Source organism: Calidris pugnax, unplaced genomic scaffold (genome assembly GCF_001431845.1).
Source record: "Calidris pugnax isolate Ruff unplaced genomic scaffold, ASM143184v1 scaffold61, whole genome shotgun sequence".
NCBI classification, from domain to species: domain Eukaryota; kingdom Metazoa; phylum Chordata; class Aves; order Charadriiformes; family Scolopacidae; genus Calidris; species Calidris pugnax.
Genome location: NW_015090945.1, coordinates 684,160 through 710,952, shown reverse-complemented (window position 1 = coordinate 710,952; position 26,793 = coordinate 684,160). Strand labels below are relative to the sequence as shown.

At 40.6% G+C, this 26,793-nt stretch overlaps 2 protein-coding genes across 2 annotated transcripts; one reads left to right on the top strand and one right to left on the bottom strand.

Moving 5' to 3' along the window:
- The first annotated feature begins 240 nt into the window (after positions 1–240).
- Positions 241–4,444, top strand: SBSPON (somatomedin B and thrombospondin type 1 domain containing). Its single transcript, XM_014951934.1, has 4 exons — positions 241–457; positions 1,301–1,391; positions 2,831–3,007; positions 4,179–4,444. The coding sequence occupies exons 1-4, from the start codon at positions 241–243 to the stop codon at positions 4,294–4,296; spliced, it is 603 nt and encodes a 200-aa protein (XP_014807420.1). The 3' UTR covers positions 4,297–4,444.
- A 1,183-nt stretch (positions 4,445–5,627) lies between these two features.
- On the bottom strand, positions 5,628–26,791 carry TERF1 (telomeric repeat binding factor (NIMA-interacting) 1; the record flags this gene model as incomplete). The annotated part of the gene is made up of 10 exons (XM_014951901.1): positions 5,628–6,277; positions 12,534–12,598; positions 13,067–13,110; positions 13,195–13,260; positions 14,376–14,482; positions 17,384–17,533; positions 19,251–19,337; positions 19,959–20,089; positions 22,343–22,438; positions 26,734–26,791. Coding segments are annotated over 10 exons (963 nt in total), but the record flags the coding sequence as incomplete, so codon positions are not given.
- Between the last annotated feature and the right edge of the window lie 2 nt (positions 26,792–26,793).

Sequence of the window (26,793 nt, the reverse complement as noted above, 5' to 3'; positions counted from 1 at the left end):
ATCTCCCCTGCCCCAACTTCAGACCATTTCCTCTGGTCTTGTCGTTCGTCCTTTGGGAGAAGAGGCCAACCCCTGCCTCTCTACACCCTCCTTTCAGGGAGTTGTAGAGGGCAATGAGGTCTCCCCTCAGCCTCCTCTTCTCCAAACTAAACATGCCCAGTTCCCTCAGCCTCTCCTCATAGGACTTGTACTCAAGCTTTTGCGAGCAATTAGGATAAAACAGAAGTCTTGACTCTAGTAATGTTTTTATCCCGTTTTGCAGCTCTTCCGTGCGTTGTGGGGGAGTGGAGCCACTGGAGTGGCTGCGCAGAACAGTGTCAGCCCCACCTGCGGGTACGGAGGCGCTACATACAACAGGAACCTCAAAACGGGGGGGAACCTTGTCCTGCTCTGGAGCAGAAGGCTGGCTGCCTGGAATACCTGACCTACCAGGGAGAGGACTGCGGACACGAGCATGGTATTTATGCTCTCTTTGCTTTCTCTGTATGTTGTGCCCATCAGGGCCTTCATAAATTTTACTGATGTCAATGAACAGGAAAAAATAAGTATCTATCTGCAGCCAGCTGCTTAAAAATACAATTCATAGAATCATAGAATGGTTTGGGCTGGAAGGGACCTTCAAGATCATCCAGTTCCAACCCCCTGCCCTGGGCAGGGACACCTCCCACCAGCCCAGGTTGCTCCAAGCCCCATCCAGCCTGGCCTTGAACCCCTCCAGGGATGGGGCAGCCACAGCTTCTCTGGGCAACCTGGGCCAGGCTCTCACCACCCTCACAGCAAAGAATTTCTTCCTGAGATCTCATCTCAATCTCCCCTCTTTCAGTTTAAAACCCTTCCCCCTCATCCTATGGCTCCCCTCCCTGATCCAGAGTCCCTCCCCATCTCTCCTGGAGCCCCTCGAGGGACTGGAAGGGGCTCTAAGAATTGGAAGGCTGCTATAATCCAAAACCTTACTTTCTACTCTCACGTTGCTCTTTACCCTATTATTTTTTTTCCTACTTGGGCTTTTCTTACTTTCTATGAAGCGAGCAGCTAGGCTGCATGCATTCCTTCAGTGAGCATCCAATTATCTCCAGCACATCCTACTCCCCCACAGACCAGATGGCACCAATTTCTAGACGTATTTCTTCCGACTACGGAGAGAGCGTAGCTGTGGGGAACGGAGCTGAGCTCTGATACTGCCCAAATTTCACCACTTTTTGAGTCAGTCAGTCAGCATCACCATCCACAAGCTCCTGATTCATCCACCTGCTGTTACAGGAATTGAAAAATGACTTACTGTAACCGCTTTCTCCTGCAGTCCCTGCTTTCATAACTACCTCTGAATATGGTAAAGAAAGAAATCGGCGAGCGGCGTCTTCTCTCCGGCCTTCAGACAAAGGAGAAGCTGGGTAATCTATTCATCTATGCATGTGGGTCACCTCCTTCCACAGAAAATAGCTGGCTGCAGAGACAAACGCAATTAGATTTGCAATGATTAAGCAATAAGCTATAGCTTGCGCCGGTTTTCTCTCCCACAGGTCATTTGCATGTTCTAGAAGTTGTTTTGCTAATTGCACTGAATTAGACCTTGGGGTCAGGGCGAATCTGAGAAGAGCTGCTTTTGAAAGCAAACAGTAAATAATGCTCAATGAATGTATCTCTCAGTGTAAGTCTGAGAACACAACGGGCTGCGTGTGGTCGGTCCCAAGAGACCTTTATTATTTTTTTTTTAAAATGAATTGACACAAGCAGTAAAAAATTTCCTTTGGTTACCAGTAAAGCTGGTTCTGAAGTTTAAATTACTGGGTCTGTGATGCTCACAATGCTCTCCCCAGAACAATAAAGCCAGTGGGTGTTTTTAACACCGCTCTCCCATTTGCTCTTTTGGCAGCACAGAAGTAAAAATGTGGGTTTCTGAGATCTGGTTTTCAACATAACTTAATACAGAACACAAGCAGAAAGTGAGATGATACATAAAGCACTGCACTGGGGCACAGAATGAGAAATAGTTTGCATAATGTTTTTAAGAATCCGTTAAGTAGGGTCAGAAACAGACTCGTTAGCACTGATGATGTCTAACTTGCATTTATGTATCATGAAATAGTTTGCATAATGTTTTTAAGAATCCATTAATTAGGGTCAGAAACAGACTCATTAGCACTGATGATGTCTAACTTACGTATCGTAGTCACGGAATCATGGAATTATCAGAGTTGGGAGGGACCTCTAGAGATCATCTGGTCCAACTCCCCTGCCAAAGGGTTGCCCAGAGCACATCCAGGTGGGTCTGGAAGATCTCCAGAGAAGGGGACTCCACACCCTCCCTGGGCAGCCTCTGCCAGGGCTCCATCACCCTCACCCCAAAGAAGTTTTTTCTCATATTTGAATGGAATTTCTACGTTCCAGCTTGAGCCCGTTGCCCCTTGTCCTATCGCTGGAAACCACTGAAAAGAGTCCAGCTCCAACATCCTTCAACTCACCCTTTAGATACTTATAAACATAAATAAGGTCTCCCCTCAGTCTTTGCTTGTAAAGGAAGTGGTGGTATTTGTGAAGTGCATTTGAAGCGTACACCTCGCTTGGGCTTTATCATAGGATCATTCAGGTTGGAAGAGCCCCTTGGGATCATCGAGTCCAACCATCTCCCCTACTCTACAAAGTCCTCCCCTACACCATATCCCTCAGTACCCCATCTAAACATCCCTTAAACACATCCAGGGATGGTGACTCCACCACCTCCCTGGGCAGCCTGTTCCAATGCCCGACCACTCTCTCTGTGAAAAATCCCTTCCTAATGTTCAATCTAAAAAGCCTAAAATCTGCCATTCAGACCTTTCCCTTCGAGCAGGTACTGTGTGGAGTTCAGGACGGAGTCCCTCTCCCAGCACTGCGCCCTGGAGAGGCGGCCCCACGCTCGCTGGATGCAGTACCTGCGAGAAGGACACAGGGTGTGTGTCACCTGCCAGGCTCCAGCCATCAACCCCCACACCCAGCGATGCTCCGGAGACGGACACAACGCAGACGGGTAAAGAAAACCATTATTCCTGCCTTCTCTCCTGTAGCAAAACCCAAGCGGAGACTCCTCGGGGTCTCACGAAAAGCTGCACTTATTATACCTAAAAAAATGAAACAGCTCACAGCACTCGGAGAGCTCAGAAGATTCACCCTTTCAGTTTGGACAGGAATAGTTTTTAAAACCTGGATAAAATTGGGAAATCATTTCAGTGTAAGAGTTCAGTGCTTTGAATCATTTATCTGCTATCATAAAGGGATCACAGAATCACAGAATCGTAGTGGTTGGAAGGGACCTCTGAGATCATCGAGTCCAACCACAAAAAACAAACAAAAAAAAAACAACAAAAAACGCCAAACAAATACAAAACACACCACACCAAACGCCCACCAAAAACACCGCACCCACCAACTAAACCCCACACTCAACACCTCGCCATAAACCAATAACCTTGGGCACTAGAGCATGCCCTGAAGAGCCATGTCTATACGTTTCTTAAATACCCCAAGGGATGGTGACTCCACCACCTCCCTGGGCAGGCTGTTCCAGGGCCTGACCACTCTCTCCACTCTCTGAAGTTGCCCCAACTTCAGACCATTTCCTCTGGTCTTGTCGTTCGTCCTTTGGGAGAAGAGGCCAACACCTGCCTCTCTACACCCTCCTTTCAGGGAGTTGTAGAGGGCAATGAGGTCTCCCCTCAGCCTCCTCTTCTCCAAACTAAACATGCCCAGTTCCCTCAGCCTCTCCTCATAGGACTTGTATGCAACTTGTGTAGTGCAACAGGTCTTTTTACAGCTATGGGCTCTTTTACTTAAAAACATTATTTCCTGCCATAACCCAAATCTGCTGTGGGGTTTAACAGCGACTCCTCTCTCTCAAACCTATACACCCCATTTCTACAACAGTCATTGTGAAGGTAGACATTTAATATTCAGAACTGATTTTTATTTGATCTATACATTAATATACATATACTACTTAATATCTGTACAACCCCCATCCTGTAAACTACACCGAGGAACATAGTGCCTGCTTCAGAAAGCATTTTAAGAGCTAGGTGAGCAAATTAAAACCTTACATCATTAAGCAACTCTAATCTTCGGACACGTTATATAACACAACCCAGTAATGCGAAATACACAGTTTTCAGTGTTTTCATTCCTCGTTTGTTGTCACATTTCAGAGGTAAAATCTTACACTGGGAAGCAGTTGGCAACTCTCTGTGCCAAGGAACCTGGAAGAAGATTCGGCAACTGGAGCACTGCTCATGTCCCCTGGTGCATAGCTTTGTTTTTACATAAAAAGTTTAAAAGACCTTTAAAACCACCGACAACAAAAAGATTAAGAAAATGAACACCAAAGTCAAGAAAGCCACATCTTTCTGCTGCATTTTCTGGAGCCTAAACGAATTTTAAAAGAGTCGGAACTTTGGAAGAAGGATTTTGGGAAACATCTTTCTGCTGCATTTTCTGGAGCCTAAATGAATTTTAAAAGAGTCGGAAGTTTGGAAGAAGGATTTTGGGAGACTCTCTCTGCCTTAACAGACATGGCTAAGACTGATCTTTGTGTTAGAACAGTAGAAGCTGTTTCCACCTTTCTCTTTTGTAATTAAAGAGCTAACGTTTCTAACCGTAGTCGCTGCTTTTCCTAAGGTTCTCCTTCTTTACTGGCCAGGGTCCTGCCTACAGGCACTGCTCCTGCTCAGGGGGGAGCCAGCCAGACACCCTTGGGTCTGAGAGTAGTTACTGTCACCGTTAAATAGCCAGGGGGAAGGAAAATGACAGTTTGAAAGCTAAAACCAGATTTCAGTTTAGATCTCGTTCCTTCCCAGTATCATCTGGACAGTTGTTTGTTCTACACAAATTGGAGGATTCTTCCTCCACATCACAGTTTTCCTGTTCTGCCACCTTCCTAAAGACTAGACAGTGTGAAGGAGTGGTCTCGCTCACAACTTCACATCACTAACACACAGGGTGAACTTTATGGCAGACAAACAAAACTTCAGGACTAAAGCCTTGGCTAACATTAAAAATAAATTACTCATGACTAATTAAAACCGCTCATGTGCAATGATTAACTCAGAAACCTGCAGTATTAGAGCACCAGTAAGACTGCTATGCAGCTAGCTCAAATCCCTGGTTTATTCCCTATTACTCACCTTGAATTACTGTTACAGCACCAAAGAGGACACATATTGCACCTTCCACTTATCACATACCTTCTGTGACTTTTTGAACTGTTGGCTTGTGGCTGCTCTAAGCATCCCTTGCTGAAGGACGAAGCCTCTATTTTATCAAGATGCTGAAATTCATGATGTTTGCTAAAAATAAATTATACAGTAAGGTTGAGAAAAGTTACCGTTCAGACACGCAGCATCTCTGTGGAACCTAAAATCTACAGAGTGCAGCTCCAAGAAGAAACCACAGCATCTGGTGGCAAAAATGAGGAAGGTGATCTGGCTGATGTCCTGTCCACAGAAAGAGTGTGAAACAAACCTTTGGGACTGTCCTTCACCACTTGATCTTAATGGAAGCAGGCCTCCAAAACAGAAAGCGGAGAGATTATCTTAACACTTCCTCAACATTTTGGCCTTCGAGGATCTACCCCTTTTAACTACAAAAAAAGGAATCAGTTTGTAAAAATATACGTATATTTTGGTATAACTTACTGACAGGGATGGCAAGTCTGACCAAAATTTAAAGTGAAGCAAATCAGATTAGGACGGGTTATATGGCAGGAAGGAAAATGATGAAATACTCAATCTGACTGGAGATACAAGCCTTTAAAAATTCAGAACACTTGACTCTTTAGTAGCCTCTGTCGAGCTAAACATGTTGCCAGTCATTTAATACCTCTAAATATGTAACTGACCTTTCTTAAATCGCCGCAGGCATTGCCACATTTCAGATGTTAGACCATCCATTGCATGTAGATAAAAGCCAGGCTTTATATTTCCCATCCAGGTGAGCTTACATGAATCTTTTATACCTGTTACTGTTTTGTTCCATGTTTCAAGACAGCAACACGGCTGGGCAATCCGAGACTAAAATAAGGTTATTCTGAAAAGCTAGAGGAGGTCCTTGTGTAGGGAAACGTCAGGAGAGTCAGTTCCTGTTGTCCAAATTAGTCTTGGTTGATCCTGCACAGGGTTCTCCACCGGTCTTTCAACATGACACTAGTTCGGTTGTTGAAGTCACGATGGACCAAAATTTTGGCCCAGTTACCCACTCCAAACTCCTTTACTCCAGATCTCAGCGCCAAGTCTTCTTTGTAAGTCCATCTCTAGGGGAAGAACAGAGAAGAAGATCAGCTCTATGAACAGAGAAAGGTTTTCATGTAAGAACTAAGCTTACAGTGACTAGAAAAGCAAGTTTTTGTACAGCCCTCCAGTTATTACAGCATACGGATGTCTAAGTAAGGTTATTTTGATTTCTTTTGAGCACCACAGTTTTTGTACAGCCCTCCAGTTATTACAGCGTACAGATGTCTGAGGGTAAGTAAGGTCATTTTGATTTCTTTTGAGCACCATAACTGGACACTAAATGCAGCAAAGGTTACCAAGTCAAGTGCTACAACACAGTAGCAAACATCTCCTGAAAGAAGAACCACGTGCTTCAATGTTCACAAGGAGGAAAAGAAAAGGAAAAAAACCCACAACATTGGGCAAAGTTTTGTTTCAGTCCAAACTGAAACAAAAGTCCCGACTGAAATTCTTTCCAAAATTGTATTTTATTATCTGATTGAGTCAGGACGAACCTTGATTGATCCCAGTATGTATCACAAACGAGAAAGCATTTTGTGACACCTTAATCTAGGGATTTAGAATCAAGACACTATTTCCCAACATCAAAGGCATTTCAGTGTGCTTCGAAAGAACAAATCCTGATATTTAGAACACTGATAGAAGCAAAACATAGATATTGCATTTGAAAGTGAGATCAGCCATATCCTCAGGTAACAGCTATGCATTTGTTTTTGGCCATTTGTTGAGTCCACTAAAGTCTCAAGCTGTCCTACAAGCTTCTCAATCTTCAGGGGATGACATTTCTCTCATAAAAGGAGAGAAAATCACTTGCAGTTACACATCTGTAAGCAATCCCTTCCGATGAAGCTCTCAAGTCTACTACTTCTTCCTTAATTACTTCTCGATGCAAATATCTCAATTCAAACAATTTTAAGACTGCACACAGTGAAAGAAAATGGAATTTTAAAAGAATCAAATACTTGATTTGGAAAAGCTTTCCTTTACAGAAAAGTGTGGGGGGAGAACTGAGTATTAATTTTTTTTTTAATTGTAGCTTTATAGAAAGATGCATACATATAAGAAAAGTTTACAGATCCTATATATCCCATCACACCTATTTTTAATATAGGTTATTACATACAGGCATTTTTTCACTCTGGAATAGCAATTAGCAACTTTAATAGGAAATTATTTTAAAATAATTTATTCTGATAGAGCCTGGTCCTTAGCAAATGCCTTAAAAATCTAATCAAATACACAATTAATCATAATGATGTATGACCAGCACACCTCCTTAGGCAAACTGAATCATGTATCATCTAAGCAAATACAGGACAGGATCCCCAGTTGAAACAACTCTGTAGGAAAACTGTTTCTAAATAAGTAAGTATTGATTTCTGTTTTAAACCGCAGTTTGATAGTGTATTCTTTCTAAATTTACTCCCCCAAATCTGAAATAACTTACAGAAAAAATGTAAACTTAAAGATGTTAATGAGATTGAGATGCACAAAAGATTGTATTGTGTAGCTGTTCCATTTAATTAATCCGTGCTCACTTCAGTTTCTGGCGCTGGAGATGTCCTGCTGCTCCTGATGATCTCACGGACCATTGCAAGTTATGACAGGAGACAAATGGTCAATTTTCAACCAAAATCCAACCAAGTTCTGTTATCTCTACATTTAACCATTGCCTGTGCTTTTTTTTTTTTATTTGGATTTGCTCTGAAATAGCAAAAGAGTCACAACTTTTGTTCGTAAGAGTTCCCCTTGGAGAGCCCCCATAAGGCTCTACAAGTTTGGTTACAAATTTATCATTGTAGGTACATTAGCAAAGGATTGGTCCCCCATCACATAAGGATTCTATACATTTAATTTCTGTTAAGAGATGTTAGAAATGGCCACCTCCTCCAGCAGCCCCAGCCCAGGACCCTCCTGCTATGGCTTAACCTTTACAATTGAAACCTTCAGAATTGTGAAGAATGGGCTAGAAAGGGAAAAGCAGTTGCAGAGGAAAAGCCTCAACTTAGAGAAATTTAAACTTGATAAAACCAACTAGTATAACTAATTCTACACTTTCTCCTCTCCTAATGACTAGAACACTTCTGGGGATGCTTAAAAGATTCTGCCCTTAAAAGCAACAACAATTCAGGCACCTGGTGACAATTTTGAGTGTCATTTTGCACAGTTCTCCCCTCCCCTTGAATTTAAGCTGCTAGAAGTGGGAGCAGCACTCGGAGGTGAAAGGCTGTTTTTCTGGGAAGGTGGGGGTGAAACTTCGATAACACTCAGCCTCATCAAAATTGTTTTTTTTTTTATTTGGATTTGCTCTGAAATAGCAAAAGAGTCACAACTTTTGTTCGTAAGAGTTCCCCTTGGAGAGCCCCCATAAGGCTCTAGAGTTTAGTTATAAATTTATCATTGTAGGCACATTAGCAAAGGATTGGTCCCCCCTCACATAAGGATTATATACATTTAATTTCTGTTAAGAGATGTTAGAAATGGCCACCTCCTCCAGCAGCCCCAGCCCAGGACCCTCCTGCTATGGCTTAACCTTTAAAATTGAAACTTTCAGAATTGTGAAGAATGGGCTAGAAAGGGAAAAGCAGTTGCAGAGGAAAAGCCTCAACTTAGAGAAATTTAAACTTGATAAAACCAACTAGTATAACTAATTCTTTACTTTCTCCTACTGACTAGAACACTTCTGGGGATGCTTAAAAGATTCTGCCCTTAAAAGCAACAACAATTCAGGCACCTGGTGACAATTTTGAGTGTCATTTTGCACAGTTCTCCCCTCCCCTTGAATTTAAGCTGCTAGAAGTGGGAGCAGCACTCGGAGGTGAAAGGCTGTTTTTCTGGGAAGGTGGGGGTGATACTTTGATAACACTCTGCCTCATCAAAATTGTATTCTGGCTATTCTGCAACAAGCAAAAATTTGGCATCTACACAAGTGAGAGCTGAGAAGATCACACGAAGATCAAACTTCACATGTGGAAACTGGACTTATTCCAGTTTAATGCAACTATCAGTGCCTCTTCAGGAAACTCTGATCACTGATGAACTTCACTAAGCAGGGAAAGAATTAACAGGGGTAGTAGCTCAGTTGTGTTCCTAAACAGTTAGAAACCCAAAACTTCTCTGAAGTAGTCGACCCTTTATCAAAAATACTTCCTTTTTCCAATACTTCCCGTTCCATGGATCTTTTGCAACATTAGCAGTGAAAGGTGGGTTTTTTACTGTTGGAAGGGACCTCAGAGATCATCGAGTCCAACCAACAAAAAAAAAAAAAAAAAAAAAACAAAACCAAAAAAACCCCCACAAACCACCACCCACCCCCTAAACACGCAACAACCACCACCAAACCAAAACCATCACCCACCCACACAACATCCCACCACAAACCAGTAATCTTGGGCACTAGAGCATGCCCTGAAGAGCCATGTCTACACGTTTCTTAAATACCTCCAGGGATGGTGACTCCACCACCTCCCTGGGCAGTCCATTCCAATGCCTGACAGCCCTTTCAGTAAAGAAATGTTTCCTAATTTCCAACCTGAACTTCCCCTGGTCCACTGGAACCATCTAGTTCATCTCATTTCTGAGCATAGCAGAAAACTTTCCTAAATAAAATCTTTATTCAAGTAACGCAATTATGCTTGACCTACAGGACCAGACAATTCAAATTCTTCCATCAAGAAAGACAACCGCAATCTGTGTGGCTTCTTGTAATGATTAATTATATTTGCTGTTAAAAGGGTTGGGTTTTGCTTATATTGAGCCCCTGGTTAGCTCAGAACACCAGCAGAGCAAGCTTGAGTTTGCCAGACCAACCGTGTAGACATACCCTCACGTATCCAAATATCTCCTTATTCCTTAGAGCCACTTCTGCTCTAGTAACCTCTTATCCTCTGATTGTGCATTCTGGGACTCTGCTCTGATATTTTTACCCTCCAAGTTTAAATATATTTACTTTTCCCCCACGGTAAAAGTCTGACTAAATTCTGAAAACTCCGATTTTCAGACATGTTCTTTAATTTAAGTAAAAAGTCAGATTTGAGACAACTCCCAGGACTTGCCAGACGCACAGAGGACACGAAGTCGAGTACAAACAGTTCCCTAAATTCGGTGACACTGTCATGCCCTAATTTAGGCAGGAGGAAACAGAGCACGCTTCCTTCCAATAGCACTGCAGCTTGTTGTACACAGCTCACTGAAAACAGGGCAGTGAAAGGCTGAAAACGGGCAGTGAACCATGGCAGTGAAATGCCATTTACTGAACGAGCGCAAACAATGCCAACATTGAAAGGGGGACCACAGGGAAAAGGAAGTCCTACAAGTCAACAGCTCTGACATTCACTGCATTCTTTCATGCATGCAGACAATTTTATAACCCAGATTATTAAGCAGAGGGAGCAGATTTATTGTTTAAAAGGCCAATATCATTGCTTTTTTTTTTTTATACAATATTTATGAGAGGTCTCACTGGCAGGGAGTATAGCATAAATATCACCCCGACAGCAAATGCCTACTTTTCTAAGTGTTTAAAGAGACATAGTCCTGAATCTTAATTCTTTCAAGTTTTTTATAAAACTTTCAATGAGTTCTTCACTACTATCAGGTGTAGTTTTCAATAAACTTAGTCTTTACATGTCAATTGACACTGAACTATATAATAACAGAATTAAGCACATGACATCTATATTTTTTTTTCCTAGCAAGATGTGTGTACAAACCCTAGACCAGGATTCAGTGCTTGTAGCTGACCCCAGAACAGATTATCTCAACATAAAAATAGTTGAGCATAAAGCTGTCAGTAGCTGTGTGTCAGCTGTGGTGCAATTAGTTTAAATCTTGATGTTGAAAACAAGAATGATGGAAGTGTCCGTGCTCACCAGCAACTGGCTGGCAAGATACTTATCCAAGTATAAGTTGGAATAAAGTAATTTATTACACTTTTGAAAACAACAAACAAATCCATTAAGTGCTGGTATTTATTTATTATTTTTTTTTTTAGGGCACCAGTTGTATTTGCAGGTTTTAAGGAGGCTCTCAGTGATTTAACTAATCCTGAGATTTGTGAGAAAGTGAAAAACTTTAAGCAGGGGGCTTAACCTCCAAGGACAGATGAGTTGTCACTGGGGACCTCAACCAATCTGAGGACAGTATGTGACTGAAGTACCTCAACTGCCATAAAGATGCTTAAAGAACTAATAATAAGTACAACTCTCCTCAAAGACAGTCTGAAAAAAAGACATAAGCAGGTTTGTCCTTCCTTGGTATGTGAAAAATGTCAAAATGAAGACCAGAAAAGAAGAAACAGTCCACACCTAAAACAGAGGTGTGTTGATAACTTGATGACTCCAGATTGCTTCCTAAGAGATACACAAGAGGAATTCAACAGTGGGAATACATTTATTTACTATTAATTTCATTCAGAAGTGTTTATCACTGTCAAGATAACAAGAAAATTAGCTGTGTGCAATAATCAGTTTTTAACAGTTCACTCCAATATCAAATCAACTTCTAATTGCCTTCTATTAAGGCACACACTTCTGTCCTTCTCACCAACAGGGAATTCTAGCATCAGTGAACATAGTAGAATTATTTTCAAGTAGTTCAATGAAATAAGCTTAGTCATTTGCATTCTCTTACTGGGTATTTGAAGTGTAGCATTATAAAAAGCCCCTATTTGTTTATAAACAAGTAGAACACCTTCCCAAGTAAATATGATTTTCCCCCTGCTCACTGGTGGGACCACGTGAGGAGCAGGAAAGGCCTGGACTCAGTGTGAGCACTGCTCAGCAAGAACTAAAACATCCCTCTATTGGCTACACTGTTTTCAGCACAAATCCAAAACAAAGCCCATTACTACCTACTATGAAGATTATCCCATCCTAAACCACCACAATCTTTAACTTTTTAAGTAGGAAAACAAAAAGTCTTTGAAGTTTGCCCAAAATCTCTTATGGGCAAGTGATATTCTGAATTCTTTAATCCAAACAGTGAATTCTTTTTTCCCCCCACCTTTTAAAAAGATTCAGACTAAGCTTTAGTAATAGTGTATTTCAACAAATTAAAGGCTCATAAGCATTAGACTGCACAAAAAGAGTCCCTTTCTTTTTAAAAGACAGGAATTAGAACTTAAAAATGTTTCAAGAGCTGTAGCACAGCTTGAATAATATGGAGAATCTTAAAGCCAGACATTTTGGAGACAGAGTCAAAAGATGTCAGGGAAAAAAAACTCTATGGAGTGGAGATTAGTTTTATCTCCATTTAGAACAGAGGATGGGTACAAACCTGTCTTCTTCGGCCACAAGTCGAAGCATCTGCATTTTTTTGCACATTTTGCAAGCTGTTCAGACCTAGAAGACAGTCAATATACAGCCAAACCAATGAGGAGTCAACATGAAGGCAGCAGTTTTGCATTCTCCCATTTACATGAGACAAGAATGTAACTATTTTGATAGGCTTTGACAGACTGGGAAAATGTCAGTGCCTGCTTATATATGAATATACTTTTATATATGTATACATGTGACTCTCACCTTAGTCCAAGGACTCAAAAAATAAATTTGTTCAAAAAAATCACTATATTTTCTATGGAATAGAGCTCACAGAAGTAGTATATTTTAAACAATTGGGTTAAAAATTAGTACATAATAATTAAATGTTGTTATTTCATTGGTAAAAACATTTTTTACTACACAGTGCTCTTATTTTACATAGAGAGAATTGAAACTAAGCAGCAACCTCCCCCCGTTTATTGCAGGGGGAGGGAGAAAACATTTGACATGGCTGTTTTGAAAGTGTAAAAATTAGTTAATACTCACTGTGAAGAACTCTGGCTGTTCTGTGTTTCTGTCCTGAGCGAGGCCTGCAAGGAACACAGAACTGAAGTCAAGCTACACAGAAATTCACAAAGTTTTATGACCAAGAAAAACAACAACAAATTTTTTACCTTACTGTGGGCTTTTTTACATCTCCAGGTGACTGATCTGTAACACTCTGTTGCTCTTTCATTAATCTTTAAGAAAAAAAGCCAAAAAAAAATTTACTAAGCAGTAACTTGCCATACATATGATTCAAGAAAATTTAAATTAAAGAAAATATCAAGATTTCTCTACAGAAAGGGGCACACAAACACTGACAGCTCCAATCCATTCACCCTCTGAACCTTTCCTCCCTGTACCTGGAAGAGAAACACATCAGATATTGCACGTTTAAGTTTAAGACACGGGGCATTTTGCACATGTCTTCATACCTTCTTCACAATCTAGGAACTGTTTCTGTAGGTTTTTTTTTTATTAAGTCTTTCATCATACATATCCAGATGTAATTGTGTCAGGAGCTGTCTTTAAAAAAAAAAGTCTTATGACTTGTCTTCCTGCACTCTGTCTGCATCAGTGATTTCCTTAACTAAACAATGCCAAGTATTCCAAAAAAAAGTCTTATGACTTGTCTTCCTGCACTGTCCGTCTGCATCAGTGATTTCCTTAACTAAATGATGCCAAGTGTATAAAACTGTAGAAATACAAGCTCTTTCCCAACTAAAGACTACAGTTTATAATCCCTGGAAAAACAAGTGGTTATAAACTTAGAATATTAGTATTTTTCAAAATAAAGTCAAAGGAGGGGGGAAGGAATCGGGCTTCAAGTTTCCCCAGCATTTCTTAGAGGGTACCCACTGCCAGAATCATGAAGCAACACAACTATTTCCCCATCACATGAGCATCACTAGGTAAGAAAAATCTTGTGTTTAACTGTAAGGATAAAGTAATAGACTAATTCCCTTTCATAGAATCATGACAACCTATAGCCTGAAATTAGGAAGGCAGGACTAAAAGAAGCTCAATCAAGCATAAAGGGGAAAAAAAGAAAAAAGAAGTATTTTTATGTTTTGGTTGTTATACAAGACAGCTGTTTAAACTGGAAAATGTGCATCGTCAACAAGTACTTAAACTTAATGCCAAGCTATTTGATGCAAATGCCAAAATTAAAACTATAGAATGTGCTTGTAGTTAACTTTCTGTTGGACAGTAGTTTGGAATTTGACGTCCTTCCTCCTGCCTACTCCTAGTTCTACAAGTTTCAAGTTACTGTCCAAGCATGTCCCTCAGCAGTATAATGCTTAATACAAACCTTTGTTTTGTTTTCAAATTCCACTTGTGGTTTTCATTGACGTTCACAGTTATGTTTTCCAATGCTGGTGCTCCCAGTCCTTTAGACTCTGCTTGTTTTGTGGCTGCCTGTGAGAAATGGAATAAATACTTTAAAATGAAAAGCAGCCCTGAGATAGTATTTGACACTAAGATTATGTGTACACTCTAGTAGGACTAAGACTGTTTATTTCACAGACCCGACAGAGGAATTACCATTAAAATAAGTAATTTCAAAACAACTGTACTGTGTTCAGTTGAAATCCATCAAGGTCTTTATCAGTTAATAACGCAGAGAAATTTTAGTTGTAGTTTGTGGTACTTATACAAACTTGTGGTATTTATACAGACACACAGAAATACAGCAAATACCTGCATAATAAGTGAATATACAGATGTGTGAAACACATTGCACAAATTAACTAAGACTGCAAACGTACTCAAAGTACTCCAAAGCCTGTTTTTTATAACTAGATTAGAAACTGAGAACTGACACAAGTTCATCTAGCTCACAGCAGGACCAGGTGTACCTATAACACTTTCAGTACACACACGTCCCAGACTTTAGAGTGGTTGATGGTAGCAAAACACATGTGAAAGTGAGGATGTGTTTCCATACAGATAAAGAGTAGAAAGGATTTAGTTTATAAAAAGCTTAAATCCACTGTATTTTATTTTAGAAGTTATCAGGCTGAGTGGAGAATGGCTGGAGAGCAGCCCTGAGGAGAAGGACTTGGGGGTGTTGGTAGGTGAGAAGCTCAACATGAGGTGGCAACATGTGCTGGCAGCCCAGAAAGCCACCCCCATCCTGGGCTGCATCCCCAGCAGCGTGGCCAGCAGGGCCAGGGGGGGATTCTGCCCCTCTGCTCCGCTCTGGGGAGACCCCACCTGGAGCTCTGTGTCCAGCTCTGGAGTCCTCAGCACAGGAAGGACATGGACCTGTTGGAGCGGGGCCAGAGGAGGCCACCAAGATGCTCCGAGGGCTGGAGCCCCTCTGCTGTGAGGACAGGCTGAGAGAGTTGGGGGGGTTCAGCCTGGAGAAGAGAAGGCTCCGGGGAGACCTTAGAGCCCCTTCCAGTCCCTCAAGGGGCTCCAGGAGAGATGGGGAGGGACTCTGGATCAGGGAGGGGAGCCATAGGACGAGAGGGAACAGTTTTAAACTGAAAGAGGGGAGATTGAGATCAGGTATTGGGAAGAAATTATCTCCCGTGAGTGTGGTGAGATACTGGAACAGGTTGCTGAGAGAGGTGGGAGATGCCCCATCTCTGGAGACAGTCCATGTCAGGTTGGACGTGTCCCTGAGCAACCTGGTTTGGTTGAAGATGCCCATGCTCATTGCAGGGGGCTGGAACTCAGTCATCTTTAAAGATCCCTTCCAACCCAAACTGCTGTATGATTATACTTCTACGTATGGCAACAGAAGAAAGAGAAGAGAGATTTCACAGTTAAAGCTGGACTGTCTTTATGCAGAGCTCACTACTGGGGAACAGCAATGTGTACGGCACAGCAGAAGCAGGAACTCTTCACAAACAGTCATCTTTAAAGATCCCTTCCAACCCAACCTACTGTATGATTATACTTCTACATATGAAGTATATGTAGACAATATATGCAACAAACATGCAACAAAAATATATGCAACAAATATGCAACAAGTGAGTGTGGTGAGATACTGGAACAGGTTGCTGAGAGAGGTGGGAGATGCCCCATCTCTGGAGACAGTCCATGTCAGGTTGGACGTGTCCCTGAGCAACCTGGTTTGGTTGAAGATGCCCATGCTCATTGCAGGGGGCTGGAACTCAGTCATCTTTAAAGATCCCTTCCAACCCAAACTGCTGTATGATTATACTTCTACGTATGGCAACAGAAGAAAGAGAAGAGAGATTTCACAGTTAAAGCTGGACTGTCTTTATGCAGAGCTCACTACTGGGGAACAGCAATGTGTACGGCACAGCAGAAGCAGGAACTCTTCACAAAGTTGTCTCCTCCACGTCCCAGGGTAACTCGGCGCAAAGTAAAGATTTCAGAAGTAAGATGTGCACCATTGGTGCAGACAGTAGGACAGATGTGCAGGCAGTTGGGGGTGCCTGCAGAGAGCCTAGGGATGCTAACACCGAGTTTCAGACCTTCTTCAAAACCTCCAAATCTCCATCTCCTCTTAGGTTCAAAGAGATAGCCTTTAAAAACTGCTAGTAGAGTGAAACCATTAAAAACTATTCCATGTATTATACTTTGAGTGCATTTAAGTTCTCTGGTCTCTCCTTCTGGTAAGAAAACGAAACCCCCAGGGGTACTTCAGGTTTGTTTATTTATAATTTGCTTCTTATTACCTTTAGATGTTTGTGCTTTTGTAATTGACTAGTTCAATATTCTTTTATAGGAAGTAAACATAGGAGAAATTCTTTACAATCCTCCTGAAGATGAACTGCAGGAGGAATGTTGCTCTTGCCAATTTTAAATCACTTCTGAAAGATGGTTTGTAAGGAGCACTTTTTTTTTTTAATTTATTTACAGGAAAACAGCAATAAGAGTTTTCTGTCTCCTAACCCCCCTGACATTCCTAAAGCTTTTAGCCAAATTAACAGGTCTTGATCTTTTAGTTTTAGTATGAGAATTCATATAGACTTAACCTAAATAAACATTAAATATATAGTTACATTATCTTTTTAGGAGTCTCAGATCAGAACTGTTTCTCTTAAACACACACGAATGACAGACCTTGTTTTAATTATGCCTTTTTCCTAACTATTTTTCTAATCAAAACAGTTGTGTTAAAGACATTCACAAAAGAGGATTCTTACTCCCACTTTCTCCTAAACATATATTCAACCTTTTTTTTTAATTAGTAAGACAATCCAAGGGAAGATAAAGCTTCCTTTTCATCTAATACAAACAACTGAATATTATTGAAACAATTCCCTAGAAAGTATGAATCTATTTAATCTTATCAGGCACTTCTTGAAGTAAGTTCTGAAAATAGTTTTGACATACCTGTATTAAGAAGCTTGATTCATTTTCTGCCATGAAAAGTTCAGTGTAAGACTTGATTTTACTTATCAAAAGATCGTAGCTGAAGCTTTGAAGAAGAGGAACGTAGGGATCCTTGCTTTTGATTACAGTTGCCAGCTTCACCCTTAAAGGCTAAAGAAAAGCAAAGCTTTATACAACACAAAAATATATCCTGCAGTAAACTTGGCATCTATGCTAAACATGACATACACAATGCTAAACACAATGATTATCAAAGTTTTCTAAATATGCCTACACAGCTCCATGCTACAGTTTGAAAGGGTTCTAAAGTTAACCGGGCATAATCCCTGGAGGTTACTTCCTGTGCTCAGTAAATGGTTGCATGTACCTTCCCAGAGCTGCTCATTTTTATTCCCTTTATGAGTAACATTGAAAACAAGGTTGTCAGTGGAAGAAAAACAGCCAGAAAAGGCCACTCATTACTGGGTTCTCTTTTCTCATCTGCTGCCTCAAAACGACTGCCATTGCAAGGGGTTTACAGTGTTCAGGAAAAGAACTATTCAGCACAGTAGCATGAAGGACACATCAATACTGATAATCCCAACTTCACCACTCTGAACCTTACAGAGCCCAATAAAGCCAAGAATTAACTTCTGTGACCAGGCTGTGTTCTTGTTTAGGAATTTGAACACTATTCCTTCAGAAGACTCAGATGTTTGGAAAGTGTAGGCTGCAGTAAGAGCACACCTGAAGAATAAGCTATACTCTGGTGCTATTTACATAGAACATGTGTCCTAACATACCAGAGGAAGACAGAGGCAGCACATTTGCATTTTTCTTTTTTTTTTTTCCCTCCAGTCCTCCTTTTGCTCTTTTCTCCATCCCGACAAATTCAGCTGTGTGCACTTTCTATTATTTTAAAGATATATGCATTTAAACTTGAATCTTTCTGAATGATGCAGTCAAACCAGGAGGTGGCCAGATCCACATATTATCTTTTCTAGATAGAGGCATAAAATTATCCACTCTATACTACGGATGTTAATGAGCTTTCCTTCCCTGTGATGTAGAACACTAATCAGAGATGACAGAGCATACTACAATGCTTCAGAAAAAGTCAGCAGACTGATTATTTGGGAGTTATTATGCCTCTACCACCTTGTTTATACTGTTTTTACTCTTTTACAGTATCAAATTCTGTGATGTAGAACACTAATCAGAGATGACAAATAGAGCGTACTACAATGCTTCAGAAAAAGTCAGCAGACTGATTATTTGGGAGTTCTTATGCCTCTACCACCTTGTTTATACTGTTTTTACTCTGAGAAAACAGCAATATCAAATCCCCAGATTTTGTAGTGACACCTCACTCCTCACATGAAGTGGGGAAGTCCACTTACTGATGCTGCCCACAGTAAAGAACAACCGCTGCCAGAAGAACTTCACTCCCCCAAATTACTCATTATTTTTATCAATCCCATAGCCACAAATTTCCTTTTTATCTGCAAGTGCCACAGGTGTGTAAGTGACTACAAAGCCAGGCAGGTAGCATTTGCTAGCTTTGGAAACCCCTTCCCCTCTTCTCCTCTGAAAAGGGAGAGCTTAATTCAAATTAAACAAATCACTACCTTATCTGTTTCCGAGTCTGTGAACAGCCTTTCCAGAACTTCAGCAGCCTCCTTGAAATACCCATTTTCCATGTGGACTGCTATAATCTACAACAAATGTAATGACAAGATATGCTGAAATACATTTCACCTGAAATTCAGAAAAAAACCAACAGAAGTCACACTTTCACAGCTTTATAAGACTTCCTAATTCTGAAACAATCGTTCCCCTCTTCTCCTCTGAAAAGGGAGAGCTTAATTCAAATTAAACAAATCACTACCTTATCTGTTTCCGAGTCTGTGAACAGCCTTTCCAGAACTTCAGCAGCCTCCTTGAAATACCCATTTTCCATGTGGACTGCTATAATCTACAACAAATGTAATGACAAGATATGCTGAAATACATTTCACCTGAAATTCAGAAAAAAACCAACAGAAGTCACACTTTCACAGCTTTATAAGACTTCCTAATTCTGAAACAATATAAAACATCATGTATAAAGGCCTAAAACCTCTCCATCAGGCATTTAAAAGGCCCCAATTCACACAAAATGTCCCATACTTACTTACTAAGTATTGCTTTCATCTTTCCCTGAAAGACTTTCACAGTCCCAGTAGCTGTCAATGTGTTTTTACATGTTTCTCTTTGAAATCAAGTTTTTTCATACAAAGAATTATTTTTAACCCGCCAAAAAAAGAGCTATTCATGATATATTTTAAAGCTCAAGATACTAGTGTTTTTAAATTGATCTCTTGATAACTCTTTTTTTTTTCCCCACATTGGCAGCTTTTGAAACTGTTTTGGATTGGGACAAACAGGAACCAACTTAGATAGGAAAAGGTCACCTGTACAGATCTACTTACTCTGTACTTGAAAATACAACAAACATAGAAAACATAGAAAATTCAGTCCAGGCTATTATCAGCCCCAGCTTTTTGTAAAAAGAGCCCTGTTTTAGCAGGATGAATTCTGAGTAAGTCACACAGACCTGAATTTGAATCAAGCGGCGAATATCTTCATGAAGCTTTTCCAGTTTAATTTCTTCCCTTTCAAGTAAAGTCCAGAAAGACAAAGCAGATTCCAAAGGTGAAATTCTTTGATTATTTTCAAAATGGCTTTCTTGAAGGGGGGAGGGGGGAGAGAGAAAAGAGGTATGTAAAAACCTTAATGAATAAAGCAAAATATATTACAGTGTTTATGCACAATAATGTGTACTATACATAATTTCAGTTCCTTTTTCCTTAAATAATTTTTAGTCTCTCTCTTCATTTGTGTTTAAGAGAGCTGAAGTAACTCTTCAGAGAGGCTGGATCTTCCTACCCTTGCTAATAATGTTGCTGTTGCATTTTTAAGGGAGATTAAGTGAACAATAATTAGCAGACACATAAAATGCCACTTCCAGTAGTGCTCAGTTTAGAATCATCGGGCTGGCATGAACAATATTCTTGCATTAAGCTTGGTATCAGATATAAAAACATTTGGCATTGATACCGTTAGTTTTTTTAATATAACCACAACCCTAAGTGTTTTTTTCCTGAGTCTCTCTCTCTCTGTATTTCCATGTCTTAACTTTTTGTTATATTTGAAGGGGTTAAACTGAGAGGGAAATTCAAACAGCTTAAGACAGGGGTGTCACTGAAACAGCAGAAGCAGCCTTCAACTTGCTCTAGAAACAGTTTCCCAGCCCAGCTGTTGCACATCTGCACAAGGGATGTGCCAAGAGAACAGATGCAGCAGGAGCTGGGGGGTGCCTTTTTTTTCCCCCCATGGCATTGCCAGCTTAGCTCAAGATGTTCACTGAGCTACAGCCTCACTTATGTCACATAAAATGAAGGAATCACAGCTGAATCTCTCTCATAATCCTCTTATTCTATACAGTGAGTATTTTTCAGACAGAAGGTAAACAATTAAGCAACACTGAAAAAAAAATTTTGATATACACTACAGTAAGTTTCAGACAGAAGGTAAACAATTAAGCAACAGTGAAAAAATAAAAAATATTTGATATCCACTACAGTAAAAGACAAACACAAAAAATTAAATAGTATTACATGTATATATACACATTAAAAAAAATAACACTTCTGTGTTACTCTAATTGCTGTTTCAATGTAATATGACACTTCATATTAAGTTCATTTTAATATGAAAACCAAGTGTTTAACTCAAAGAGCAGCTGAAACGTGTTACTCTAATTGCTGTTTCAATGTAATATTACACTTCATATTAAGTTCAAACAAAGTGTTTAACTCAAAGAGCAGCTGAAACAGCCTACTTTATTTTAAGGCTTAGTACAGATTAAATATTTTAATAACTGGAAAAAAATTAGGAAAGCTATCATACAATTTATTAGCTTTCCATGTATACTGTGCAATTACATCTGATGTAACACCTAAGGACAGGCAATCTCTTCCTCACCACACAGGTCATTCTCTACACCGATAGATAAACACACATTGAAGTTGTCTTCCCAAGTGTTATACACAATAATATCTTTTAAAGCATTATGAGAAAAGTTTCATGATTTGTATACGATGGACTATTTTAATTATTAGAATTTGGTTCTGAAGTTGACCTAAATCAAGAAGAGCGCTATTACCTGACAAGCAACATAAGAAATTTCATTTTATAAAGACGAGGCACTGCTGGCCTAGAATGTGCTTTTTTCTTCCACATTTACGCTGGCAAGACTGCTTTTTGAAGTCCTTAAATTCCAATGAGTTTTATCAAGCGCTGAAAACTTGCAGCAAAAAAGTTAAGTCTCCCAGAAACTTGAGCATGGAAGCAAAATCAGCTTGGCTAAACCAGTAAGGTGTGAATACAGCCAAACAGGAGATGTGGCAGGGAATAAGAGCCCCAAGGATCTGCTGCCAGCTGAAAGTCTTACAACTTTCTGTAAGAAACAAAGGCAGTCATCCTTTTCATCCATATTTTTATTCCTACTGTCAATTCTACTTTAACCTCTAGAGTTACATGTGCATAAAAGCAACACACATTCTGTGCTTTAAACTCACAATATTACTTACTAACAGCTAGTCAGTCTTTTCTAGTAGATTTCTTTTGCTGATGCTGCTCTAGCAAGAAAATATCCGTAATTTAAGAAGCATTTAGTCATTGAAACTCAAAGCAGCTAAATCAGTCAGCACAGAATAACACTAGTCCTGCATCCAGCTCACTCACTTGTGGAATATAGAGAATACAAAATGTTGAGTTCAGTAATTTTATTTTTTTTAAATATCTATATGTACAGTAAAGGTGATGTGAAAGCCTGACACAGCTCTGTGCAAGTCCATGCAAGTCTATTTAAACATCAAAAAGAAAAAAAGGAAAAGGAAAAAGCAAAGGAAAAAAAAAAAGAATCAGAGCATTTACCGAGGCTTCTTCCTTTTTCAATTCTTATCAAAAGCTGACAGAGATACACCCTTTTCTTCTGATGAGTAGGTATTTTGGAGAGGCCATTAATAAGAGCTGGAAAAGAAGAGACAAGTTAAGTCAGTCTTGCTCCAGCACTGCCCCAGTGTGGCTAGAAATATACTAGACACTGCGGTACCAGGCTTTAATAATCTGCTGAATTTCTAATTAATTAGGAAATCTACGAAGCACATTTAGTTAGTATTCCTCCACGTTAAAAGAACTTGAATGATCTCTAAGAATGTGACCAGAGAAACCTATCCCTCTTGCAGTTTGTAACAGTGACCTAAAAGTGGCAAGATGCATCATAGGCTTATATTCATCAAATTAGAAGACCATGGTATCTTACACAAATAAATTAAGTTTTGATTTGCTCAGTAGCTTACTATGAAAGACAACTGTCTGCTCCAAAGAACATTTCTGTGGAATGTCCACAAAACCACGTGCAGTCTGTGAACACATGGTGCTATAGCAACTGACAGACCAAAAGCAGTACAAGAGCTTAGTCAGAAGTGTAAATCTACAAGGGAAATCCTCCTCGCAAGGCTGGAAGGTCACAAGGATTATTATACATTTTAAAATGGGGGCCATCATGAGATTATTTCCATTAATGTGCTGGTTGTAGTAATTCATCTTCACAGCATGATACAGAAACAGTCAAAATGAGAAGTGAAGAATGTGTCAAGTGATTTGTCTAAGCTGCAGACTGAACACTCTGGTTTAGGAAGCGTTCCTGTACATATTTTGGTGTCAGTTTAGCAAAACCTAGGATTCTGGAACACGGGACCCCCAAGTTTTGCAAGGACACAACTAGAGCACGTAACACATTGAAGTACTCAGCCTACTTATTAGTGTATGATTGTCTCCTATGAACAATGGATAAGCATGAAATTACAAAGCAATTAGACAGTCCCAAATGACCACCTAAGCTACCATCAAGCAGGATATTGTCATTTGGACTTGGAAGAACACATTTACAACTGCAGTGAGGACAGGTGATACAAGAGCTTTTAATTCCTATAGCCAAAATAGGAAGTAGGAAAAGAATATTTCTTAGAACAGCAGTAAAGTGGCACTCATTATAATCACAAATCCATGCACCTTCCAGAGCAGACAGTAGAGTTCAATTTCAGAAAGAGTTAGAATGAGTTCAGTGATAGAGATCAAGACCATCATCATGCCCTGAAGATGGAGCTAGAGCTTGGAAATTTTGGGATTAGGCAGAAAGAGTACTGCAGCTGAACGATTCAAAAACGGGTCATCTTGGCAGCTTGAGATCTTTCAGCTTTCTTTTAAGGTGCACCTACATCAGTGCTTTAATTCAGAGCTGGGGTTTATTTTTAAAGTACAATCCTGTGCTTCATTTGTATAATGGACTAGTCTCGAAACTGAATTCCTTTAGAGCTAGTCCAAAGAAAAAAAAAATCTTGAGATCCTTACTGTCTGGATACCAGGTCCTTAGCAGCAATTACTCACAAATGATGCAGACAAACAGAAAGAGACATAGCCTTAGTAATCTTTTCGAAATTGTTCTCCCTCCCCACCCCCAAGGCAGTTTCTTAATTAATTTAATTGTTAATAGTGCCCTCAATCATAAATTGCTTTCCTCCCTATGGCACTCAAATGTATCTCATCTTAGCCTTTCATTAGAAATCCAGTTCCTTGCCACACAGATACCTACACAAGCCAGTTTGAGTACAATAATCCTGTCAAGGCAGGATAAAGTAGGCAAGGCATGTAACCTTGCCCTGCTGTCTTTAGATCCCTAATCCCATGTACCCCAGCTGTTTCTGCTAGGCAGTGTACTGAGTTATACAGAAATATTATTCATCTCCTAATAAAATAGCTTGTCTTGTTCCTTTAGCCTTCCTACATTTCTGCACTTGCCTCAGTTTGAGCTGACCTCCTTGTTGACAGACAATCATTATTTCAGTAAGGTCTCACTTTGACATATGCAAGAGTAACAGTTCTATACCTGTATGAAAAAAAAATACACCCACTTGACATATGCAAGAGTAACAGTTCTATACCTCTATGAAAAAAAATACAACAATACAAAAAATACAATTTCTAATGCAATCTTATGACTGTGCTTAGCTTTTGCCATTAACTCTTACACTGCTGACTTTGTCACCTAACACCAATATGCCCAACTCTTTCCTCTGTTGCTGAGCAGAGCAGGAACAATTTTCAAATTTGCTACTGGTTCCCAGTTTCATGTGACCTTGCATTCTGTACAATTCAATTAATTGTTTTACTAATACAGCCCTCAAAAGCCTTTGTATTCTTCTCAGGACATATTCCCATCTGCTTCTGTTGACAGTGTCTCCGCTTCTCACCTCCATCTTCATGAAGTTTCAGTACAGGTCTCCCCCTGAGCCATAGTCCCAAGGCCAAGCACAAAGAAGCACCTTTAATAATTTAATCTAGCAGCCCCCCCCATTCAATGTACTTTATCTTTAGATTTCTTCCCTCTCCCAATTTCTCATATCAATCTTACTAATCATTCTGCATGCCACTGGATTCTGTTCTTTACAGAAGTTTAAATAAGGCAATATTATAGCTTTTGCTTGTGCCAAGAACATACACACACAAAATCCTCAAAAACCTCCCTGGTATCTTCAAGATTATTTCTAACCAAAAAACCCCATCATAAACCCATCGGCTTTATCTGAGACTGAGACATTTTCTTCCATCTGTTAACTACCCTCACTCTTAAGTATTTCTCATTTTAAATAAATGTTTTCCCATTCAAATTCCAGTCACCAGACTTGTTCCACCTTTGTCTGGTAGACTACAGCTCCTTGAAATATTTCTAGTCTTCTACCATAACCTTGACCATAAATTCAAGGAACTCTGTGTATTTAAGTAATTCTAGTCTGTTTTTTTAACATGCTTTCATCTCTTCACTAAATCCTCTTTCAACTTTTCAGTATCCTTGAACTCTCTGCATCTGAGGCCTCAGCTTCAGTAACTGCTGATACAGGGAACCACGTTACACATTCAAGCTTCACAGAATCAAGAGGACAGATTAACACCAATGCTTATATTCACCTCATCACCTAAAAGTCCTCACCCCTGTTGTGGTTTGGGCCAGGATGGCCATCAAAATGAATGACAGATGCTTTCATAGAAGCATAGAATTGTTGGAGTTGGAAGGGACTTCTAGAGGTCATCCAGTCCAACTCCCCTGCCAAAGCAGGGTTGCCCAGAGCACATCACTCAGGAGCATCCAGGTGGGTCTGGAAGATCTCCAGAGAAGGGGACTCCACACCTTCCCTGGGCAGCCTCTTCCAGGGCTCTGGCACCCTCACAGGAAAGAGGTTCTTCCTCAGATTTGAGTGGAACTTCCCATGTTCCAGCTTGTGCCTGTTGCCTCTTGTCTTTTCTTTTACTTCTCTCCCCTTCAGAGCAGGGAGATGGCTTTCAACTGCCACAACCTGGGTCGTTTGCATGGCATTTCACCAGGGTCTTAGTCCTTTCAGACAGAAACAAAACAGCGACCTAAGGATCTACAATCCCCCAACCCCTCAGTAATCATTGTTTTCTTGGAACAGTTCAGTTTGTTTCCCTCCCTGGTCTCACTCAGCCAAAACACGAGAACTCCCCAAAACTGGGATTATCCTACTCCAGCAGAGCTCAACTCGAAACACCCGTGGATTAAAAAAAGCAAACAAAAACCCCAGCTTTATTTCCACCACGAGCAAACGTTGCTGATACCATTATATCACCTCAACAGGCTACCCGGCATTCTAGGAATTTTCGGAATCACAGAATCTTCTAGGTTGGAAGGGACCTTAAAGATCATCTTGTCCAACCATCAACCTAACTGACAAAAATAGGCACCCACACAACAAACAAGGAGCATCATCACTAAACCATACCTCCCAGCACTACATCAACCCGTCTTTTGAACACCTCCAGGGATGGTGCCTCAACCACCTCCCTGGGCAGCCCATTCCAATGGCTGAGAACCCTTTCCGTGAAAAAATTTTTCCTAATATCCAGCCTGAACCCACCCTGGTGCAACCTGAGGAGACCGACCCCCACCTCTCTACACCCTCCTTTCAGGGAGTTGTAGAGAGCAATAAGGTCTCCCCTCAGCCTCCTCTTCTCCAGGCTAAATACCCCCAGCTCCCTCAGCCTCTCCTCATAAGACTTATTCTCCAGACCCCTCACCAGCTTTGTCGCCCTTCTCTGGACCCGCTCCAGCACCTCGATGTCTTTTTTATTGTACGGGGCCCAAAAGAGCTGAAAACCGTCTGAACGCTAGCGTCTGCGGCCAATAGAAGGCCACACACACGCCCGGCCCCCCTCAGACGCCGCCCGGCCCCCCTCAGACGCCCCCTCACCCTGCGCCACGTCCCTCCACCGCCGGAACTCCGCCGATCCCCCCTCCCTGAAGTGCCGGC

Bases quoted from the DNA above. Each gene is read 5' to 3' on its own strand.
- SBSPON (XM_014951934.1), top strand. From the start codon at position 241: ATGTTTTTATCCCGTTTTGCAGCTCTTCCGTGCGTTGTGGGGGAGTGG. The intron at 1,392-2,830 runs GTAATCTATTCA...CCCTTCGAGCAG, and splicing joins TCAGACAAAGGAGAAGCTGG to GTACTGTGTGGAGTTCAGGA. The intron at 3,008-4,178 runs GTAAAGAAAACC...GTCACATTTCAG, and splicing joins GACGGACACAACGCAGACGG to AGGTAAAATCTTACACTGGG.